This window comes from Clarias gariepinus, chromosome 5 (genome assembly GCF_024256425.1).
Source record: "Clarias gariepinus isolate MV-2021 ecotype Netherlands chromosome 5, CGAR_prim_01v2, whole genome shotgun sequence".
Classification (NCBI taxonomy): Eukaryota; Metazoa; Chordata; class Actinopteri; order Siluriformes; family Clariidae; genus Clarias; species Clarias gariepinus.
In genome coordinates this window covers 260,301-282,500 of record NC_071104.1, presented here as the reverse complement: position 1 = coordinate 282,500, position 22,200 = coordinate 260,301, and the positions used below count along the sequence as shown (strand labels likewise).

The window sequence follows — 22,200 nt, the reverse complement described above, 5'->3', positions numbered from 1 at the left end:
CTCTGACCCTTACACACACTCGCACTGGAGACTCCTTACATTCACATCTTAATGCAGAACCAAATCAGCATCTCGGTTCCAATCCGTTCAGGTCAGCTGTGGATTATTACAGGAGTGTGTGAGAGCCGGTGCATGAGGGGTGTGGAAATGATAACACTCGCTCTCGTTAGAGAAAATTAATCAACACCTCCAAACTCAAACTTAAATTGGATATTAAAACTCCATCTGAGTCTCTCTCTCACACACACACACACACACACATATGACTCACGCTATAATGATCTCTCTCTCTCATGATCACATGCCAGGATGTCGCGTGTCCTCCTGACAGCCGCGTTAATTATAAGACACACCTGACTTTTTAAATCCTCACTTCTGTCCTGAGCTTCATCACCTAACATCCATCACCACACATCATCTAACACACACACACACACACTCACTGTCACAAGGGGAGGACAGGGACAGGAGCATGAAGGTGCTGCGCGTATCCTAAACTAATACACACACACACACTGTTGGTTCACTCTCGTACGCTGCACTCTGTAACTCCGCCCCTATTCTTCACACTGAGTGTGAGAGTCTGAACATTCAGGAAGTAAATGACGTCTGAGCCCCTCTGGAGTGAACATCCGGAGAGACAGGAGGTGCAGGAGGTTCAGCACCCCACACCCTAAAGGTCAGAGGTCGCGAGTCGCCCCTGTACCCCGTTCAGTGCTGTTCTTCTGCACTGTCACTCCAGCCTAAAGGTTCATCGATCCAGTGTCTTCTACGTCTTCCTCTGCTTCTCCTCCCTCGGTTTCTTCCCTCTAGTAGTTTATTTGACGTTTCTGTGTCCAAAAAAATGTTTTCTTAGATTATTTTAATGGGATTAAAAATAAAACGACATATTTAGATGTAGTGTGTGTGTGTGTGTGTGTGTGTGTGTGTGAAACAGGTGAGCTCCAGTTATTATTCAGGTTGTATTACGTTGTTCCAGAACACTGACACTGGAGACTCCTTACACACACGTTAGGTTACAGTAGCGTCCTGCAGCACTGAGACGTCATGTGATCGTTCTCTTCCTTCAGGGTTCAGCTGTACAGAGCTCGCTGTGTGACCTCGTGTGGGGACACCAGGACAAGGTGGGGACAAAACCTGTGGGTGTGTGTGTGAGAGAGAGAGAGAGAGAGAGAGAGTGATATCCTGATAATTAGAACCCTGATATTAATAAGACTGTGTGTGTGTGCCTCAGGAGCAGATTCAGAACGTCTTTAAGCGGGTGAGTTTAAGTGTCCCTCGTGTGTCCCTCGTGTGTCCCTCGTGTCTCTTGTCATTAAGAGTTTGGGGTTTTACCTTCACACTGACGCTCCTCTTCTTTAGTTCCTGTTTCACTACTCGAAGGCTCAGAACTCCGTCGGCACCGTGGAGAGAGAGGTAACGTAACGTCTAATCTAACCCACACACAAGGTTCTTCTGCTCACACTAACTAGTGCACTTTATTTCTAGTCTCACTCGGTCCACCCCTTGATGCGTCTCTCGCCCAAGTTCACCCTGCGGAGGAAGAAACAGCAGGTTTTGTCTGTAAGCTGCTTTTTATTTTCCACTTTGTACATTTTGTTAAAGCAGATCAGACGCTCTTTAAGTTTGATGAACAGAGCCGTGTGAGAGCGAGGATCAGTCAGACTACACGTCACCTGTCCCCTAACCCTTATTCCTCCAACTGCACTTTCTCTACTGTCTGTGACGCCAGCAATCAAAAGCCACTAAACCATCAACTAGGAACCAAATCAACTGAAGAACAAACAAACACTAAAATCGGGGAGACTTTACACTAAAACATCCTCAGACATCGACACCATGTGACTGCAGTAACATGGGTGTGACCTGCAGGGGGCGGTGTAGTAACCGTGAGGTCTGAGTGGGGCGGGGCAGGGCTGGGCGGGGCTGGTATCCATCAAAAGCTAACAATACCAGTGCGGACCCCATGACCTCGTTACCAGATCCTTAACCATAGTTTTGTTCGATACAGAGTTAATGAGAGCGCGTGTAACACGAACACGTTTCTCAGTACAGGACACAATTTAAATTTATTTTTTAGCTCTTCACAGGTTTACACACTCGAGTCGACTCGTAAGATATTAAATATGAACCAGTTTAGGGCAGGGTGATGGAACTCAGAATATCAGCAGTGATTTGATTCTGATGAACGACGCTGCAGGCTAACGACACTCGCGCTCACTGGGTACAAAAGATTTGTGTTATTAGCGACAGACGTTAGTAAAAGATTGTTGGCTGACGGTTATCTGCTGACCCCCCGGCACAGCTCCGCCCTCAGTGATGCGGGGTGAGGGTACTCCCCCTGGTGGAGTTTTTATAAGGTTGTGTGAACATGACGAGGTGATGAGAGGAGCATGGCTGTGGGTTTGATTTCCACACACACGTGTGACGTGAGCATGAGGTCCTGTCGTGGAGCCGTTACCTGTAGTGATGAGGAGTGAACGCCGTCTCCTGTCCAGCCTGTCTAATTCACCTTGTCTTTCTCTTAGAGACACAGAGGATGAGGCGCGGTCGCTCTGACGGAGTCTCTGCAGGTGGGTGTGACTCAACACCAGGTTATAGACAAATAATATCACTAATAAGATGGAGAGTAAACCTGTGACTTTTCTGTTCCCTTACACAGATGAGACGGGACGTCCAGTCGGATCCTAACGCCATGTGGACTGTAACATCACCTCCTGTTGTGTAAATAAAGCCTCTCACGTGTGCGTTTGATTTCTCTCTTCCTCTGCACTCATGTCACAGTGAAGGCACGTGTCCCTGTTTTGTCTCTTTTTAAACAAATCCTAATAAACTCTGGTAATATAAGTGTACAGTCTACAATCGTAAACCATAAACACACACTACGGTGTAAATAACATCAGATTTATTGATTATAAAATGGCTTTAAAATCCAGATGTTGTGTTACTGAAGTTCTTCGTCATCACCACTAGAGGGCGTCACATCACCACAGTCCTTTATGACCACAAACATTATTATATACAGTGAGTTCCCGTCCTGTTAGTAATGAGCACACGGACACCGGCGTCTCAGAGCCGCGCGGCCGGGGTGGGCTGGGGGATTAGAGAGAGGGAGGGGGAGATCAGGGGCAATTTAAACACACACACACACACACACAGCTGGAGTTCTGACTGTGTGTGTTAGAGACGCTACAGGAACACACGGACACTTTAACCGTTTAAACCTGAAATAAATCGCGGGTCTGTGAGAACTGAAAGAGTCCGAATGTGGTCCATAAATCATAGTCAGGGGCGGAGTCAGTCGTCTTCAGAATCGTCACTGTCCTTACGACTCGGCGCCGAGCAGCGGATCGATGAGATGAGCTGGTCCTGGATCTGTTTCCTCGGGTTCTCCTCCAGGTCCGTCTTAACGGCGCCGGATTCGGACAAACGCCATTCCAGCTCTGAGGAACAGAAGGGTGTTAGAGGAGGAGCGATTGAACCACACACACACACACACACGTACACACACGTACACACACACACACACACACCGTCACACTTGAGGTTCATTCCCCCGAAGACGAGCGGCCCTATGAACTGCGCCTTCATCTCCCCCTGGTGGTAGACGAAGATGGTGGGCAGGTTCCTGTCGGGGTAGTTGGCGATGCACGTCGTGGAGATCGACTTCAGGAACTTGGTGTCCGGAAACTTCCGTGCCAGCGAGGACAAGTGCTGATTGATCAGCGTGCAGAGGGGGATGCTGGGAAAATTACATTTAACTGTTAATTCACCTCCAGGAAATAAACATCACGTACGAGGGCCGTTCGAGTCAAACCGGGACAGCCCGCATACTACTGACTAAACTATTACAGGTCTTAATGCAGCTACAAAGGCTCTCTCTATCGCGCACACACACACACACACACTAGTGATGGTCGTTTCTGAACGAATCTTTAACGTGACTCAGAAGAACGAGTCGTCTCGGAGAGTGATGTGTTTATTTTCTACTGGGCCACATGCGCAAATCATCACAACCTGTGTGTGTGTGTGTGTGTGTGTGTGGACATGTTGGTCTGTTTACTGACAATCTAACATTTTATTTCAGTTCTGATCAAAAGAATGAAATTTACCGAATGACTCAAAAAAAGATTCGTTCATTTTGATGTACGAGATTCAAAGAACCGACTCACTAAAATGATCCAAACTTCCCATCATTAGTAGACACACACACACACACACACACACACCCTTGCTTGTAGAGGTGCAGCACCACCCAGATTCCGTCCCCGGCCTTGTTCACTTCCTGAATGTAGTCTTGTCCTGAGATCTCCTTCACTTCACCGAAAACGTTCTTCAGCTGCTTGGCTTTCCACTCAGCAAGTCTCTTCTGCCTGAGGAGTGATCACACACACACACACACACACACACACACACACACACACACACACCTTAAAGCCTCACACCACACTGACAATCTGATTTTTTCCTTTTCTTTAAAATTAAACAGAAGGCAGAGCAAAAATATGAGGTAGGTGTGGCCTAATATTCTAATCATATGCTTGATTGACAGGTGTCTGTCTGAGACTCTCGAAAGAGGAATATTTATACTGAACATTTATATTAATTATATGCTGCAGCTGCCAATTCATTTCCTTCCTGACGTTCAGGATTAATTCGACTGGAGAGAATAAAACAGACCTGAGACTGAAACTCATATTAAACTGGTGACGATCGATTTGGAAATCCTGACCTTCAAAATGCTTAATTGTGTTCAAACACTGCCTGTGAACCTGTTACACACACGATACGGCACACACACTCCCCGAGAGTCACACTTTGTTTACTGTTTAAAGTTTCATGGCTAAATGTGACCATCCTGGTGTCTGATCTTCACTGCCTCACATTCCACCAGTAAGATCAGAGTGTGAAGGTTTAATTATCAGAGTAACAGCACAGTTTTGTTTAAAATATTGCAATGCACACATTATGGGTGACGTATCAGAGTTTAAAAGAGGACACATTGTTGGTGTGCGTCTCTCTGGCGCGTCTGTGACCAAGACATCGAGTCTTTGTGATGTATCATGAGCCACGGTATCCAGGGTAACGTCAGACGAACACATCCAACCGGAGGAACTGTGGACGCAGGAGGAAGCTGTCTGAGAGAGATGTCCGGGTGCTAAAACATAAAACCACGGCTGCCCAACTCACCGCAGAATTAAATGTGCACCTCAACTCTCCTGTTTCCACCAGAACCGTTGGTCCGGAGCTCCACAGGGTCAGTGTACACGGCCGGGCTGCTGTAGTCAAACCTTTGGGCACTCGTGCCAATGTCTAACGTCGGTTTCAATGGTGCCAGCAGAGAAAATCTTGGACTGTGGACAATGTGAAACATGTATTGTCCTCTGATGAGTCTCACCTTCACCGTCTTTCCCACATCCAGGGGAGGGACGGTGTGGAGAAGCCCCAAAGAAGCGTACAGTACCACCCAGACTGTTACATGCCCAGAGTGAAGCATGGGAGTGGATCAGTGATGGTTTGGGCTGCAACATCATGACATTCCCGAGGCCCAATACTTGTGCTAGATTGTTGTGTCACTGTCACGGACCACCGAACCATTCTGGAGGACCATGTGCACCCAATGGTTTAAACATTGTATCCTGAAGGCGGTGCTGTGTATCAGGATGATAATGCACAAATACACACAGCAGGACTGGTGACTGAGTGGTTTGATGAACATGGAAGTGAAGTTGAACATCTCCCATGGCCTGCTCAGTCACCAGAGCTAAATATTATAGATCCACTTTGGGGTGTTTTGGAGGAGCGAGTCAGGTACTGTTTTCCTCCACCAGTATCACAGAGGGACTTGGTCACTATTCTGCAAGAAGAATGGCTTAAAATCCATCTGGCCCCTGAGCAGGACTTGTATCCGTCATCCCCAAGACGAACTGATGCTGTATTGGCTGCAAAAGGAGGCTCTACACCATACGAATGAATTACTGTGGTCTAAAACCAGGCGCTTCAGTTTCATTGTTCAACCCCTGGATGTGTGTTACTGTATATACTGATTTACTGTCAGTCCGTCACTAGATGGCGCTCTGGACACTCACTTGAAAATAAAACTGAAATGCTGAAAAAGTTAAAGTTTTTATTGACACTAAACTCTAATTACAATCTAATCTAAAGTGATCACACGTGCACGTAATCTAATACGACTGTGATGATGCGAAACACACACAGATCAGCTCGCCACCTCCTGTGTGAGAACAGAACACGGTCTCTTTAAAACACATCATTGTGTGTGAATATTATCATAAATGTATGAATATTTACAAAAACTGAAGCATTGATGAGGAGATGAGAAGTGATGAGTACTATTCTGTAAAATGGTGTTTATATGGTCTGTGGATCGACTGACTCACTGAGGTGAGACTCCGTGTTCTGGTCGAGTCCCTGCAGACGTATTAATATATATTCAGTATAAAGCGTGTTAACCCTTCACACCTGTACATCTCGATGGCGATCTCGTCCTCCTCTCCGAACTCGTCCTCGTTGTCCTCCAGCTCCTCCAGCGTCATGTCCTCATACGTCTTCACTGAAGGACACAGAGTCTCATCATCACGTCCAACACTGGACTTTAATAATAACAATAATAAAGTGAGTTATGGTGTAGAGTTGAGAGTTTTTGCTGTTAGTCTCACCGACAGAGTGCTGATGAAGGCCCGCCTCCTCCTCTTCCTCCTCCTGCACGGGCTCTTTAGGGGGCAGGATGCCCTTCCTCCTCAGGATGTCGTTCCACTCCGTGTCCTCATTTGGGTTCTGGAGGTGAGTGTGTACAGGGCAGGGGTTAAAGTTCAGACTGTCTGACAGCACGACTCTCCACACACACACTCATCGTAATTAAACACTTCAATGTGTTAATACAAGTCTCATCATTACAGTGGGACAGAGGACTGTGTGTGTGTGTGTGTGTGTGTGTGTGTGTGTGTGTGTGTGTGTGTGAGAGGGTTGCTAACTGTTCTGTAAAACACAGGAGCATCCAGTATGGAACTAAAAGCCCTGTTCAGTATTAGACCAATACGGGACGCCGTGTGTTCTGTATTGTTGAGAATCAGCGTGAAGTGTACAGAAGAGAATTATTACAGATCAGACTGAGACGCAGTGGTGTGTGTGTGTGTGTCTCTATCTCTTAGCCTGTCCTCAGCACACACAGTACACTTCTCATTGGTCAGGACTCTCATAAAACAAAACTTCAGTATCTACCTGAAGTTTAATCTGCACCATCAGTGAATCTAAACGTGGAGTAAAAGTGATGTTATGAACAGTTATGTGTGGGATTTAATAATCTACTGTAAAATAATCTACTAATGCGCTACTGTCTCAATGTAAACAAACACCTGCACCAATAGATATTAATTAGAAAAGATAAAGTGAATATTTTGACTGGGATTAGTTCATATTTTCACTTTGGCTGAAATAACAGCGCTGAAGTGGTATAAGTGAATTTTAACACGCTGGAGTGGTTTTAAGACAAAACTTCATCTTTATCCTTTGATCTACTTTTTCCATTTCTCATCTGTGATTCACTCTCCGATTACCGAACAGGGAGTGTATTTGTCTGAGCACCAAAGAAGGACAACTTAGTGTAAACAAGGCGTAAGATACTCAACCTTACAGAATGGGATTTCTTTGTATTAATAAGTTAGACAGAGAGTTCTGCTGTACAGAGAGACACACAGACATGGACGTGGGCTTCAACCTCAAATAATAATAATAATCATAATAATAATAATAATAATAATAACACTGATTACATTAAAGATCAGATCAGATTATTTTAGCTTAAATTTTTTAAATATTTCTACAAACTCTTTAATCGTCAGTGACGTGTACTAACACTGGTGTGTGTGTGTGTGTGTGTGTGTGTGTGTTTTACAAATGTAACATTTAAACAGCTGATATAGATGAACTATAGAATTAGAATAAAATAAATAAACATAAATATATTAATCACCGGCTGTTCAAAACAAACCTGGTTTCTCATGAATGAGTCTCTCACTCACACACACACACACACACACACACTCTCTCTCTCTCACACACACACTTTTAACGATGCTCGTTGTCGTAAAGCAGCTTTACAGAATCAAAGACAATTATAATGTTTATATAATTATAAATGTGTGTAAAATAAGTGTATAAATAAACACACACACACACACCTGCATGGCGTCACGGCGGAGCTCCGGTGCTAATGCTAATGCTAACACAGGAAGAGGAGGAGCGCCGCTGAACTCAGTCCGACTGGGAAACACACACACACACACACACACACACACACTTCCTCTAGTCACTCAGTATCACATAAACAACACCGAGAATATAATAATATAATAATATAATATAATAATCTATAATCTAAACACATCCGCAGGCTGTTAGACTGACCTCTGACCTCAGTGCACGAGAACGGATGCTGTTTCTGCACGAGCCGATAATACTGACGGAACTGGCCTCCGCTATGACCATATAAGGAGTGGGACCAGCTGTTACCCCTGCAGCGCGCGCTGTCACTCACAGGGAGCTCAGTACGGACAAATAAGGTCATGAATGGCGCTAGGAGTGACGTCATCGCCCATACCGGAAGTAGATTACCCAATGATGTGACATGTGCTCTCCCCTTATAATCTTATAAATATAAAACAGTGTTTAATTCTTTATTCTGCAGTGAGGTACACAGTTATCTAACAGTAGTAATGATTCCCTCCAGTTAATGTAAAATAACTTCTCAAAGATAACTTATGTTACTGTTGGAGTTTTTAAATCTGATTCTAACACTAACTGATGTTAATATATATATATATATATATATATATATAGAGAGAGAGAGAGAGAGAGAAAGGGGGGGGGATTCTACTGAACACGTGACCAGACACCAGTCTCTTTATTAATATTTGATTTTATTTTTCATGTTTATAAGCAGGATTTAAATGCAGGCTCCCAGACGAGTCCTCTAAATGAGCACGGTGCCGTAATCCGAACCTCACGCAGTGTCCTCATCATCCTGACACACACCTGACACACACAGACTGCAGGGGCAAATCCAGATCTACAGGTCTCTCAGACACCAAATGTTTCAGAGAGCACTTTTCCACTGGCATATCAACCTATCGCAAGGGTCTGAAATAGTAAATAAAATAATAATATATAAATATTTAATCAATAATCTAATAAAAGGGTCTGAAAGTGCTTTAACACACCATGTTTAAGAGTTTATGGGCGTACGTTATCCACCATGCCCAGGTTTAACATCACTGACAAGGCATTGGATGAAGCCAACATTAATGAATCTTTCTCCACAGATCGGAAAACTGAGCACTGTGTCAGATCAGCAACCTGGGAGTGTTTCTGTAAACAGCTGAAAAAACAGGATGACCAGCTTTCAACAGTGACGGGATGGACAAGTGGTCTAAAGCCCCATCCCCAAGGTCCTGACGCCTTTTATATATATAGAAGTTTTTGCCCCCTAAACCTAATAACTGGTTGGGCCACCCTTAGCAGCAACAACTACAATGACTAGGACGCGCCAAAGTCTTCATTTTGTTTTTCTTCAGCCATTCAGAAGTGGACCTGCTGATGCGTTGTATCATTATCCTGCTGCAGAACCCAAGTTCGCTTCAGCTTAAGATGGCTGGACATTCTCCTTCAGGATATTGTAGCGTTTTTATCGCCGTAAAGAATGGTGGAGAGACGAGTGAGCTTCCTGGCTGCCCAACGCAAATGGCTGGGAGGACTTTATTGAGCACCAACACAAAACAGCACATTCCACAGTCACTAAAACAGACATCTAACACACACACACAACCTGGCCGAAGCCACTACCCCAAACACCTTTCCCCAACACGGTGAACACATAACAATCCCTCCCGCAAAGCATGACGGTTGTTACTCAAACCCCACCCACGCCACAATATTTTTCGTACAAAGCAGAATTCATGGGTCCATTTATCACGGCATGGCTTCCAGGTCCTGAAGCAGCCCCAAACCATCACACTACCGCCACCATATTTTACTGTTCATATGATGTTCTTTTTCTGAAATGCACTGTTACTTTTACACCAAACATAGTTTAACTTCACAAAAAGTTAAACTTTTGTCTCGTCAAAAGTGCTTCCCTAAAGTCTTGGGGATCATCAAGATGTTTTCTGGCAAAACTAAGACGAGCCTTTATGTTCTTTTTGCTCAGCTGTGGTTTTCTTCTTGAAACTCTGCTATGCGAACCATTTTTGCCCCAGTCTCTTTCTTATAGTAGAGTCATGAACACTCACCTTAACTGAGGCAAGTAAGGCCTGCAGTTCTTTGGATGTTGCTGTGGGGTCTTTTGTGACCTCTTGGATGAGTTCTCTCTGCGCTCTTGGGTTAATTTTGGTCGACCGGCCACTCCTGGGAAGGTTCTCCACTGTTCCATGTTTTTGCCATTTGTAGATAATAGCTCTCATTGTCATTTGCAGCAGGCCTAAAGCTTTAGAAATAGCTTTATACCCTTTTCCAGACTGATACTGTAGATCTCAATTATTTTCTTTCTATTTAATTCCATTTTATTTGTATAGCGATTTTAACAATTGTCATTGTCGGAAAGCAGCTTTACACAATCAAAAGAATTATTTAAGTTTGTATGGAATGTGAGTGTGCATGAATCAAAATGGTCAGATAGTCCCTGGTTCTCATTTGTTTTTGAATGTCTTTGGATCTTTTCATGATGTCTAGCTTTCACTTTGGGCTATGTAGTTCATAAAAACCTTCATTTAAAAACTAGGTACCCTAGGTATTGGGACAGGGTGGGGATCTGGCATGGTGGCTGTGGTCGAAATGGGCATAAATATGGGATGGAGAGAGAAACTTTAGATAGATTGAGTACTTTATTAATCCCAAATGAAAATCATGTCATTACAGCAGTCAGTACAGAGATTATACACCAATTAAGCAACAAGCAAAAATCACAATGAAAAATGGGTTAAGCTAAAAAAAAAAAAAAAAAAAAGCTACATTGTTTACAATTTAAGGCGCATTAACGAGGTAAACATGGTGTGAAATAATAAGAATATACTGTTTCTTTGTAACATGCATGATAATTGTTTATGTCAATATATAAGTCTCAAAGTCACACAAAACACAAACACAAAACCCACAGTCCATGGGCACAGAGCGCCCTCCAGGGTTAATCTCTGACATAACTTCTCCAAAAGCCGCTACTCCGCAGTGCCACTGGTGGTCCACGACTCCTCAAAATATTTCATAGGGTTTTTGGCACGTGGACAGACCTTGGCGCAAAGCTGGCGTTTGAAAGCCTCAAATCTGGGCAGTAGGTGGTGGAGTAAGCGTGAAGTCCTCATTCATGGACGACAGAGCGAGTATGACTCCCCCAGATCCAGCTGGTAGAAACCTCAGCACATCCTTGGTGCTAGAGGACACGCTAGGTGGAATGGGTGCTGTACCTGCCCGAGGCAGGGCTGACCATGGCTCAGGCAGTACAGAACTCTCCAGGCAGAGGAGAACACTCTCAAGACCCAGGACAAAGCTACCAGAGCTATCAGGACTCCTTTTAGCTAGAGAATGTAACTCTGATTGGACTGAGTGCTCGATCGGTCTGCCTGTCAGCCTCCCATTAAAATTCCACCCTGTGCTGTGCTGGGAGCGCGGTGCGGCACACGTCCATCTGTGTAGCGATCCCCTTTACTCAGTTGCTGGATGGCATGCAGCCGCTGTCGGTGCTCGGCGCTGGCTACCAGTGTGATAGTAGTAATTGTACTATATTGTGCACTTTATGTATTTTAATTTAGACATGTGTAGTCTCAGGCAGTTCGCTGTATCATATCACTGAGTGCTGTACCTCCTGAATTTGGTTATAATGAAGATACAAAACACATGAACCTTGAACACTTGTGCAGAAACAAATACACACAACTAAAACAGTGATACATAGGGTTCACATCGAGTTCTCACATTGTTTCTAAAGGAGCTGCAGAACACAAGGGTTTCTCACTGACCTTCACTACACTTCTTCTCTGCCTCACTGAGCTCTATCTCAACATCATACACAGCATAAGATAAAGTTCAAAATCCAATTTCAGGTTGGAGATATCATCATCTGGCTGAGCACTGGTTTCCATTGCCTTCTATAACCCAACATTTTGTGTTTAATTTATTTCTACATGTTCAAATTGAGTCAGAAGTTTACATTCAGTATATATTTAAAATGATCAGGACCATCGTTAAATTCTGGAAAATGCTGGTTTTCTGGGGCATTGGACCAACATGCAATGGGAAAGTCCACACATTTCATGAAGGAATCTCTTAACAACTGTAGATTCCAAGATAGAATTATTGGGCGGTTATTGAGAGGTTACTGGAAGATTATTAGAAGGTTACTGGGAAGTTATTGAGAGGTTACTGGAAGATTATTAGAAGGTTACTGGGAAGTTATTGAGAGGTTACTGGAAGATTATTAGAAGGTTACTGGGAAGTTATTGAGAGGTTACTGGAAGATTATTAGAAGGTTACTGGGAAGTTATTGAGAGGTTACTGGAAAGTTTATTAGAAGGTTACTGGGAAGTTATTGGGAGGTTGCTGGGAAGATATTTTAAGTTTATTGCTAGGTTATTGAGAGAGAGTGAAGCTTACCCTTAGTATCAGCAGGGGTCACAGCAGAACATCCATCAGTGAATTAAGTGTATTATATGTCACATTCCTTCTCTAAAGTTGATCCAACATCCATTTAGTAGTATTAAAGTATTAAAGTTCATGTAAACAATAAAACTCTGACTCTCTGTTCTTCTTTTTTTGTAATAAAGTACCTGATTAATATAGTAGGACTTTATATTTTAACAAATAATTTTATCATATTTCATCATAATATCTGAGAGTTCAGTGAGATTCTGCCAAGTGAAGAACCCATCACTGGCAGCTGCCACTCGGAAAGGTCTCCTGTCTGTGGCTGGTCACGTCTTGAATGAGTGTGTCAAGCACCGTTTGTGCGACTTTGCGCTTTTCAAGACTATTTTCCACTTCTTCCATCAGCCTGGGAAGGAATCCAGTCTCTATATCTTTTACCACCGGATTATAGAAGTATCCACGATCTCTCAGATTTGCAAAGACAGAGGGAAGCAGGTCAGCCAGATAATGTTGTGAGAAAGTTCTAGCGGTGATTTTCTCTGCTGTTTCCCTTTCCTTCTCCAAGGCCAACCTTTGCTGCTCAATCCTGCGAGCTTTCTCCTCGCTGCGGCGCCTCTCCTCCTCCTCCAGTCGTTGAACTTCGGCCAGTTCAGCATTACGCAGCTCCTGGAAAGCTCGCTGTTGAGCCCTTAACGCAGCGAGCTCCTCCTCCTCCAGTACTTCCAGTAAAGCCTGCTCCATGGTCTTTCCCACCAACACCTCCAGCACTGGCTGCACCTCCATGTCAAAGTCGAACAGCTCTCCTAGCTCTATCTGTGTCGATGCATCTTTGCCAGATTTGACAGGTATAAATAAAGGCGTGTCTGGCTTGTCTAGACATGTGTCTGTCTGGCATTGCACACTGGAGCCCTCGATATGATCCATCAGCTCCTCCAGGTATACCTCAGTCTGGACCTGTACGTGCTTCCTGCCCTCCTGCGGAGGTGGACTTCTGCTCCGTAACCTGTCTCTTGCCCTCTTTCTCGCCATGGCTCGCCGCAGTGCCTCTTGTTGCCGTTCGATCTTGGCCTGATCAGGTAGAGGTGGGAGCGGAGGAATGTGCTGTGCATAGGTGTTGCCTCTAATCACACGCCGATCATGCATGATGTTTCCATAGACAGGTCGACCATTATGTTCCCTCATGGCAGCGACATGTGGACACCTGTGGAGCGTGTAGGAGCCCTTCGCAAGCCCTCGCTTAGACTGCAACATCGAAGCCATTCTAGTTACCTGTTATACACTGAAAAAATATAACACTGAAATGCTCTAACAGATTCTGAATGGAAAATATACAAAACGAAGAATCCTAAACCGTGAGTAATGTCGGCTCCTGTAAACACACTGCTCTTCTATTTCCAGTTGTGTCTTCTATGACGTCACAATGGCATGGTCACCATAGTAACGAGAAGAGCTGCATGTGCATCAAAAAGTGTGTGTGTGTGTGTGTGTGTGTGTGTGTATGCAATAAACATGAAGAAACATGTAGCTTTATAGCCTCAGTAAGCAAATGCATTATTATATCATTATTTTTATAATGGGTTTAACAGTAGAATCTATTTGATATGATTGTTCCAATGAGTCACATAAAATAATATCAATTCATAAATATTATTTAATAAAAACATATTTTAGGTAAAACTCTACTTTTTAAAGTAGAACTAACTTCTTTATGTTGAAGACAACACGCGATTATTAGCCTCTCGATCAAAACGCTGCCTTTTATAAAGTGAAAGTACTTTACAAAAGACGAACAGCTTTATTTCAGTCATGAATTCACAATCACATCACATTCCAGCTATTATTTCCTGCCGCTGTTAAATAATGGATGTAATAATTATTCAATGCTGGACACAAACAGCATAAAAACATTATGATTATTATTATAAAAAAGCTAGAAGCACTTCGGGTTCATAAAATAATATTTACTTAATATGATAATAATAAGACTATCAGATAGCCTACTATCAGGAAATTAAATTAATGTCAAGACCATTTAAACCGAGACATTGCCATGTCTTTCATTGTTTTGTCCCTGTTAAAACATTACATAAAGTATATAAGAAACTTTTAAAGCACAAATTTGGTCATGAAAAAATTTATGTTTGCTTCAGCATTGGAAACAATATTGTTTTAGGCTAAATTACACAACTCTTCGTTGTACAGTACTTGGTCTGGCTTTTAGATAAAGTCCCTCCATGCGCCATCTGGCGGATATTCAGTGAAACACAACACATTTATTTAAATCCCCGAATGTTGCTTGTGGCAAGTCGCGGCACGCCACGCGCTAAATTGTGGCATCTCGCAGGAAAACACGCGCAGTCTTAATGGCCACATCAGTATGCTAAAAAATAATCATTGTACAAATGTACAGAAAGTATACATAAAAATAAAAATTTAAATATACGGGAGTTCCAGTATATTATCAGTTGAATTTAAATGTATTTATTCATATGCACTTATTAATGTTTATATTTAGTGCAACTTCTCTTTGTTGTTGCTAAATCTTATGTACTTTGCTTGTGGTATAATGGCTCCGTAGCTCTCTAATACTGTACCTGTATACTCTAATACTGATGTCTGTCTGTGTCCACGCACCAGGTTTAAACTAATACTGTACCTGTATACTCTAATACTGTACCTCTATACTCTAATACTGATGTCCGTCTGTGTCCACGCACCGGGTTTAAACTAATACTGTACCTGTATACTCTAATACTGACGTCTGTCTGTGTCCACGCACCGGGTTTAAACTAATACTGTACCTGTATACTCTAATACTGACGTCTGTCTGTGTCCACGCACCGGGTTTAAACTAATACTGTACCTGTATACTCTAATACTGACGTCTGTCTGTGTCCACGCACCGGGTTTAAACTAATACTGTACCTGTATACTCTAATACTGACGTCTGTCTGTGTCCACACACCAGGTTTAAACTAATACTGTACCTGTATACTCTAATACTGACGTCTGTCTGTGTCCACACACCAGGTTTAAACTAATACTGTACCTGTACACTCTAATACTGACGTCTGTCCGTGTCCACGCACTGGGTTTAAACTAATACTGTACCTGTATACTCTAATACTGATGTCTGTCTGTGTCCACACACCAGGTTTAAACTAATACTGTACCTGTACACTATAATACTGATGTCTGTCTGTGTCCACACACCAGGTTTAAACTAATACTGTACCTGTATACTCTAACACTGATGTCTGTCTGTGTCCACACACCAGGTTTAAACTCTTACTGTACCTGTATACTCTAATACTGACGTCTGTCTGTGTCCACACATCAGGTTTAAACTAATACTGTACCTGTACACTCTAATACTGATGTCTGTCTGTGTCCACACACCAGGTTTAAACTCTTACTGTACCTGTACACTCTAATACTGACGTCTGTCCGTGTCCACGCACCAGGTTTAAACTGATACTGTACCTGTATACTCTAATACTAATGTCTGTCTGTGTCCACACACCAGGTTTAAACTAATACTGTACCTGTATACTCTAATACTGACGTCTGTCCGTGTCCACGCACCAGGTTTAAACTGATACTGTACCTGTATACTCTAATACTGACGTCTGTCCGTGTCCACGCACCAGGTTTAAACTAATACTGTACCTGTATACTCTAATACTGATGTCTGTCTGTGTCCACACACCAGGTTTAAACTAATACTGTACCTGTATACTCTAATACTGACGTCTGTCTGTGTCCACACACCGGGTTTAAACTAATACTGTACCTGTATACTCTAATACTGATGTCTATCTGTGCACACACACCAGGTTTAAACTAATACTGTACCTGTATACTCTAATACTGACGTCTGTCTGTGCACACACACCAGGTTTAAACTAATACTGTACCTGTATACTCTAATACTGACGTCTGTCTGTGCACACACACCAGGTTTAAACTGATACTGTACCTGTATACTCTAATACTGACGTCTGTCTGTGTCCACACACCAGGTTTAAACTAATACTGTACCTGTATACTCTAATACTGATGTCTATCTGTGTCCACACACCAGGTTTAAACTAATACTGTACCTGTATACTCTAATACTGATGTCTATCTGTGTCCACACACCAGGTTTAAACTAATACTGTACCTGTATACTCTAATACTGATGTCTGTCTGTGTCCAGACACCAGGTTTAAACTAATACTGTACCTGTATACTCTAATACTGATGTCTGTCCGTGTCCACGCACCGGGTTTAAACTAATACTGTACCTGTATACTCTAATACTGACGTCTGTCTGTGTCCACGCACCAGGTTTAAACTGATACTGTACCCGTATACTCTAATACTGATGTCTATCTGTGTCCAGACACTAGTTTATATTTTAGTTTGTGTGTTTGTGAGACAACCTGACTTTTGTTGAATACAAATAAACTATAGAAGTGCTTTTTTTTTAACCTTTTGCAAATTAAATCTGTTGAACTCATGAATAAAATCTCCCTCATAATTACTGTACTAATGTAATGTGTTTCAAAAACATGTTATAGTGTAGAAAATACATTCAGCATTTGTAAATTATCACCTGTAAAGTAACACCTTTAGTCTACTGGTAATACATTTGCAATACTGTAATATAGAAGGTTGTGTGTACTGTATGATATAAAAAAGTTTATTTGTATTAACCACAAAGTGTCCTTTTTTTAGTATTTGTAATTGTACAGAAGTATAACAGCTACTGCTGCAATAAGAATATACTCGTAGTGTATTAATCATGTATTTGTAACACAGTAAAAATAGCTGTAATGTACTTATAATATATTAAATATATACTTAAATTCTAAATTGCTGACGACACTGTTATGTCGGACCTGATCTCTGACAACGACAAAACGACCTACCTGGAGGAGATTGAAAATCTGGAGAACTGGTGCCAGAGGAACAATCTTCTTCTGAACATCAGCAAGGCAAATGTGTTAATAGTGGACTTCAGTACAAAGCAGAAGACTGGCCCTGACCTGCACTCAATCTACAGCAGGCGGTGCTGGACCAAGGCCAGGAAGGTCGTGAAGGACCTCAGCCATCCCAACAATGGACTGTTCTCTCTGTTGAGGCCAGGAAACTGATTCTGCTCCCTGAAGACCAACACAGAGAGACTGAGGAGGAGCTTCTTCCCGCAGGCGATAAGGTCTCTCAACCACAATCACACCACAGGCCTAAAAACATCCTTTTGGACACTGCACTTTATGGACATTTCTCACACCTGACATTATAGTCCATTTATAGACATTATACATTTGTATATTCATGCACATTTGAACTCACTCTGGACATTTATCCTTTATTTCATTTTATTTTTTCATACATTTTGGATTCTTTTCAAACATATCCTTTTCATTTTGCACACTTTTGCACATTTTCCATATTTTGCATATTTGTACAGGCATAATTGTGTATATTTTGTACAGCTAGGTTTTTAAAATATTTTTTTGATATCCCATATTTTATATATTGTTCTTTTTCTTTGCAGTTTTTATATATATTTTATTCTTTATTCCATTCCCTAATTTAATTTTATTTATATTGATAATTTAGATTTTAAGGTCACGAGCGGTCGTATAAGCATTTCACTGCATATCATACTGTGTACGATTGTGTATGTAGCAAATAAAATTTGAAATTGAAATTTGAATTAAATCAAGACCTGCCCGTTTATCAAGACATAATTTCTTAAAATTTTGCTCATCTTGTGAAACGCTCGCAAACTGGTTACTCACAATCTGAGGTTCCACTGTACATTAATTTATAATTATGATAATGAATGCAACATTCAATGAAACAGCTAAACTAACCGCGACATGTGTCCTCAGGTTAGAAGTAGAGTTTTTATATGCTGAAGTGAGTGTCTGTTTTGGCAGATAGAGAAGTATTTTTTGTAAGTAAAACATGCCTTGTATATGATGCCAGGGATGCTGGCCAAAGATCCCTCGCCACCCCCCACTATGCTGCTGGTTTGTGTGTAGTCATGTGACTACATGTGATTAATGTTGCTGTGTCTGATTGGTGAAACAGTCATGTGGTAGATCTACGACTGCATGTGTAGAATAAACACTTATCTTTTTAATCTGCTTGCCCCCTACATTCCCACTCGTTCACTACGTTAATCCGATTCTGTTTTTTTTGTTGTCCCTCGGTCCCGCCTCTCTTCAATAGGCGGCAGATCATTCAGTGTTATCGCTCCCAAACTTTGAAACTCTCTACAACACTCTCTCCGTTCTGTTAACAACATCTCCATATTTAAATCTTTACTCAAAACTCACTTGTTTTCCGAATGTTACACCTGAATCCACCTGTCCTCTGCATGTTTTTTTTTGTCTGTTTGTTGACTGTTTTTCTACTCATTGTAAAGTGTCCTTGAGCTCTGGAAAGGCGCTATAAAAATAAAAATTATTATTATTATTATTATTATTATTATAATGTAGCGGAGTGAGACTAGCGCTTCTTCTTCACAAATCTAATCAAGTAAAAGTAAAAAGTATGGTGCAGTAAAACAACCCACAGAAGTACAAAAAAAAAGTTATTCAAGTAAATGTAACGGAGTAAATGTAAGTCGTTACCACCCACCTCTGCTCACAGGTTAGTACTGAGTAATGACTGAGACACAATTCAACACTTTTATTGTTAGATAAAGACGCTACTATTACTTGCAAATGGAGTTCGATCAACTCGCTCCTCACGCTGCTTCCATGTTTCAGCAGTCCTTTCTTCTGCCTGTCGAAGTGCCGTCACTGTGGACGCATCGCTGTCTAATCCGGGTTTCAGTAGCTATGAGCTCAGCCTGACATATGTTACATAAAAGCTAATGATGATGTTGTGCGCCTTTATAATCAGTGCTGCCTTTTGTTAAATTAGAAGGAACGGCAGTGACACGCCTGTGACAGAACGTCCTGCATGTACACACGAAGTCAGAAACCACAGACACACTTTACAGCTCTAAAATCTGCTGCCTGATGTGCATGCAACGGCTCTTGTTACTATGATGACTGCGTCAGCTCGTCATTGTGACATCATCAGTGACACAACATAAAAAAAGGCAGACCTTGTATAAGTTTATGAACTCTCTATTTTTAAAAGCGTCATATGGCGAAAAACAGGGCTCCGGGGTACAGGGGTTACCATAAGAGGAGAGAGGGCGAGTCCAGGAGCTGTGTGCGTTTCAGGTGCAGCCTGACCAACACCATCCTGGATGTTCTTCGACAGAGACCAGGCTGGGTCGAGGTCAGGGAGGATGGAGAATGGGATTTCAACTGGTGTGATGTGGGGTGTCTCAGAGAGAACTTTGACAACGCTTACATGGAGGAGCATGTTCGAATTTCTCACTTCCGCAACCACTACGAGCTGACACGCAAGAACCTGATGGTGAAGAACTTAAAGCGATACAGAAAAAAACTGGAGCGTGAAGAGGGTCACCTGGAGGCATCGAAATGTGATTTCTTTCCACGGACGTTCGAGCTGCCCAGTGAGTACCACCTGTTTGTCGAGGAGTTTAAGAGAAGTCCAGGCAACATCTGGATTATGAAGCCAGTGGCTCGTTCTCAAGGGAAGGGAATTTTTCTTTTTCGGAAACTAAAGGATATCATGGAATGGAAAAAGGACAGAATGCGCTCTGAGGAACAGAGAGATGAAGCTCAGGTCGAGAGCCATGTTGCCCAGCGTTACATTGAGAACCCCTATCTCATAAATGGCAGAAAATTTGACCTGAGGGTCTACGTGCTTGTAACTTCATTTTTCCCACTCAAGGCATGGCTATATAGAGATGGATTCGCCAGATTCTCCACCACCAGGTTCTCCCTTAGCAGCATTGATGATCAGTATGTCCATCTCACCAATGTGGCAGTACAGAAAACAGCCCCGGACTATGATCCTGAGAAGGGCTGCAAGTGGCAGATGCAGCAGCTGCGTCGTTACCTGACTGCGAAGCATGGCCGAGAGGTGGTGGAGTCTCTTTTTAAAGACATTGACAACATCTTTATCCGAAGTTTACAGAGTGTGCAGAAAGTCATGATCAATGACAAGCACTGTTTTGAGTTGTACGGATATGATATTCTGCTCGACAAAGACTTTAAGCCGTGGCTGCTTGAGGTGAATGCTTCTCCCTCTCTCAACGCCACCAGCCCAGAGGACTACCACCTAAAGTATAGCCTGCTGGAGGACACGCTGCACGTCGTGGACATGGAAGGTTGTCTCACTGGTCGGGAGAAACGGGTTGGTGGATTTGACCTCATGTGGAATGATGGCCCAGTCTACAGGGAAGACGTGAGCTTGGAGCCTCTGGGAAATGGCTACCAGATGGCTAATACACATCTTGGCTGTGTGAACGATCGGAAGAAACAGCTGCAGAAGATCTTAAAGCCACTTTCAGGACAGAAAAAAATATAAAAAAAAAAAGGGTTTAGATACAGTAAAACAAACAAATGAAAGAAGAAGAAGAAGAAGAGCACAGACAGAAGAAATGTGGTGGGTTTAATGTGTCCTCATTCATTTATTAGCGTTTGTTAGCTAACATTATTTGAATTAGCACGCTCGTGCTGCTCCGTTTGATGAGATCAGACAATTCTTCGATTGTGAAGTAATTGGTGGCTTTAACAGTTTTCTGTGTAAAATAAACAGATCTCATGAATTCTCTCCTTGGGCTTCTCGACCTTTACATGAGAATTACTAAACTAAAGTGCCGTGTTGTGTGTGAAGTAAACAGAGGTGGGTAGTGTAGCCAAAAAATGTACTTACGTACAGTAGCTGTACTTCAAAAAATACTACTCAAGTAAGAGTAAAATAGTAGTTATTTACATTTACATTTAGGCATTTGGCCGACTCTCTTATCCAGAGCGACTTACAAAGTTTTTTTCAAGTTTCCGTCACTGGACAGATCTTTACACTGGCTCACGGGTCACTAATTACATGCCATCAGCAGGGGGGAGAAAAGACAACTCACGTACTGAGTAACTGTGTCAGTAGTAATGTCAAATTATTATTTTTTTTTTATTATAATAATTCTGTATGCTAACATTGCAACATTCAGTGAAACAGCCACAAACATCCTACTAATGCACTAACCACGACATGTTTCCTCAGGTTAGACCAGTGGTTCTCAAACATTTTCTGTCGTTCCCCACTTAAGGCAGTGGGCAAATTTTTAAGCCCCACTTGTCAACAAAATGATAACGAAATCAGCCAAGTGTACTATTTATTGAAATATCAATTTCTAAACCAATAAGATCAAATAACACAGAGTTAAAAATAAAATACAGATCAAATATTGTTATAACAGGCTTACTTCAACACTTATCTAGAGCTTTCTTTCAAAGAAGTCGAGTGGCTTATTAACGTGACTGGGGTGTGTTGTCTCTAAGTGACTTCCTACTTTGTTGGGTCTCGTGCTGTCTGCTGCCAGCGGTTTAAGACCCAAAACACACACGGGTCTCTTCTCTGCCCCCCCCATCCCCACCATCAATCCAAACGCAACATAGGCATAAA

At 42.4% G+C, this 22,200-nt stretch overlaps 4 protein-coding genes across 5 annotated transcripts in view; 2 read left to right on the top strand and 2 right to left on the bottom strand.

Moving 5' to 3' along the window:
- Nucleotides 1–2,802, top strand: part of nms (neuromedin S) — a 6,149-nt gene extending 3,347 nt beyond the window's left edge. The window contains exons 3-8 of one of the 2 annotated variants that reach the window (XM_053495763.1): nt 1,071–1,124; nt 1,235–1,261; nt 1,363–1,416; nt 1,489–1,563; nt 2,529–2,573; nt 2,663–2,802. In XM_053495763.1, coding sequence (XP_053351738.1) covers nt 1,071–1,124; nt 1,235–1,261; nt 1,363–1,416; nt 1,489–1,563; nt 2,529–2,543 — 225 coding nt within the window. In that variant the 3' untranslated portion in view covers nt 2,544–2,573; nt 2,663–2,802. The remainder of the gene's footprint in view (nt 1–1,070; nt 1,125–1,234; nt 1,262–1,362; nt 1,417–1,488; nt 1,564–2,528; nt 2,574–2,662) is intronic. The other variant, XM_053495764.1, reaches the window with a different exon arrangement.
- Nucleotides 2,803–2,890: 88 nt separating this feature from the next.
- pdcl3 (phosducin-like 3) lies at nt 2,891–8,494 on the bottom strand. Its single transcript, XM_053495762.1, has 7 exons — nt 8,428–8,494; nt 8,202–8,283; nt 6,681–6,798; nt 6,484–6,574; nt 4,230–4,373; nt 3,534–3,742; nt 2,891–3,443 (listed from the first exon to the last, which is right to left on the bottom strand). The coding sequence occupies exons 2-7, from the start codon at nt 8,205–8,207 to the stop codon at nt 3,298–3,300; spliced, it is 714 nt and encodes a 237-aa protein (XP_053351737.1). The 5' UTR covers nt 8,208–8,283; nt 8,428–8,494; the 3' UTR covers nt 2,891–3,297.
- A 2,550-nt stretch (nt 8,495–11,044) lies between these two features.
- LOC128523963 (radial spoke head protein 3 homolog) lies at nt 11,045–13,911 on the bottom strand. Its single transcript, XM_053496207.1, has one exon. The coding sequence runs from the start codon at nt 13,909–13,911 to the stop codon at nt 12,934–12,936; it is 978 nt and encodes a 325-aa protein (XP_053352182.1). The 3' UTR covers nt 11,045–12,933.
- A 5,895-nt stretch (nt 13,912–19,806) lies between these two features.
- Nucleotides 19,807–21,127, top strand: LOC128524558 (probable tubulin polyglutamylase TTLL9). Its single transcript, XM_053497186.1, has one exon. The coding sequence runs from the start codon at nt 19,807–19,809 to the stop codon at nt 21,103–21,105; it is 1,299 nt and encodes a 432-aa protein (XP_053353161.1). The 3' UTR covers nt 21,106–21,127.
- The last annotated feature ends 1,073 nt before the right edge of the window (nt 21,128–22,200 follow it).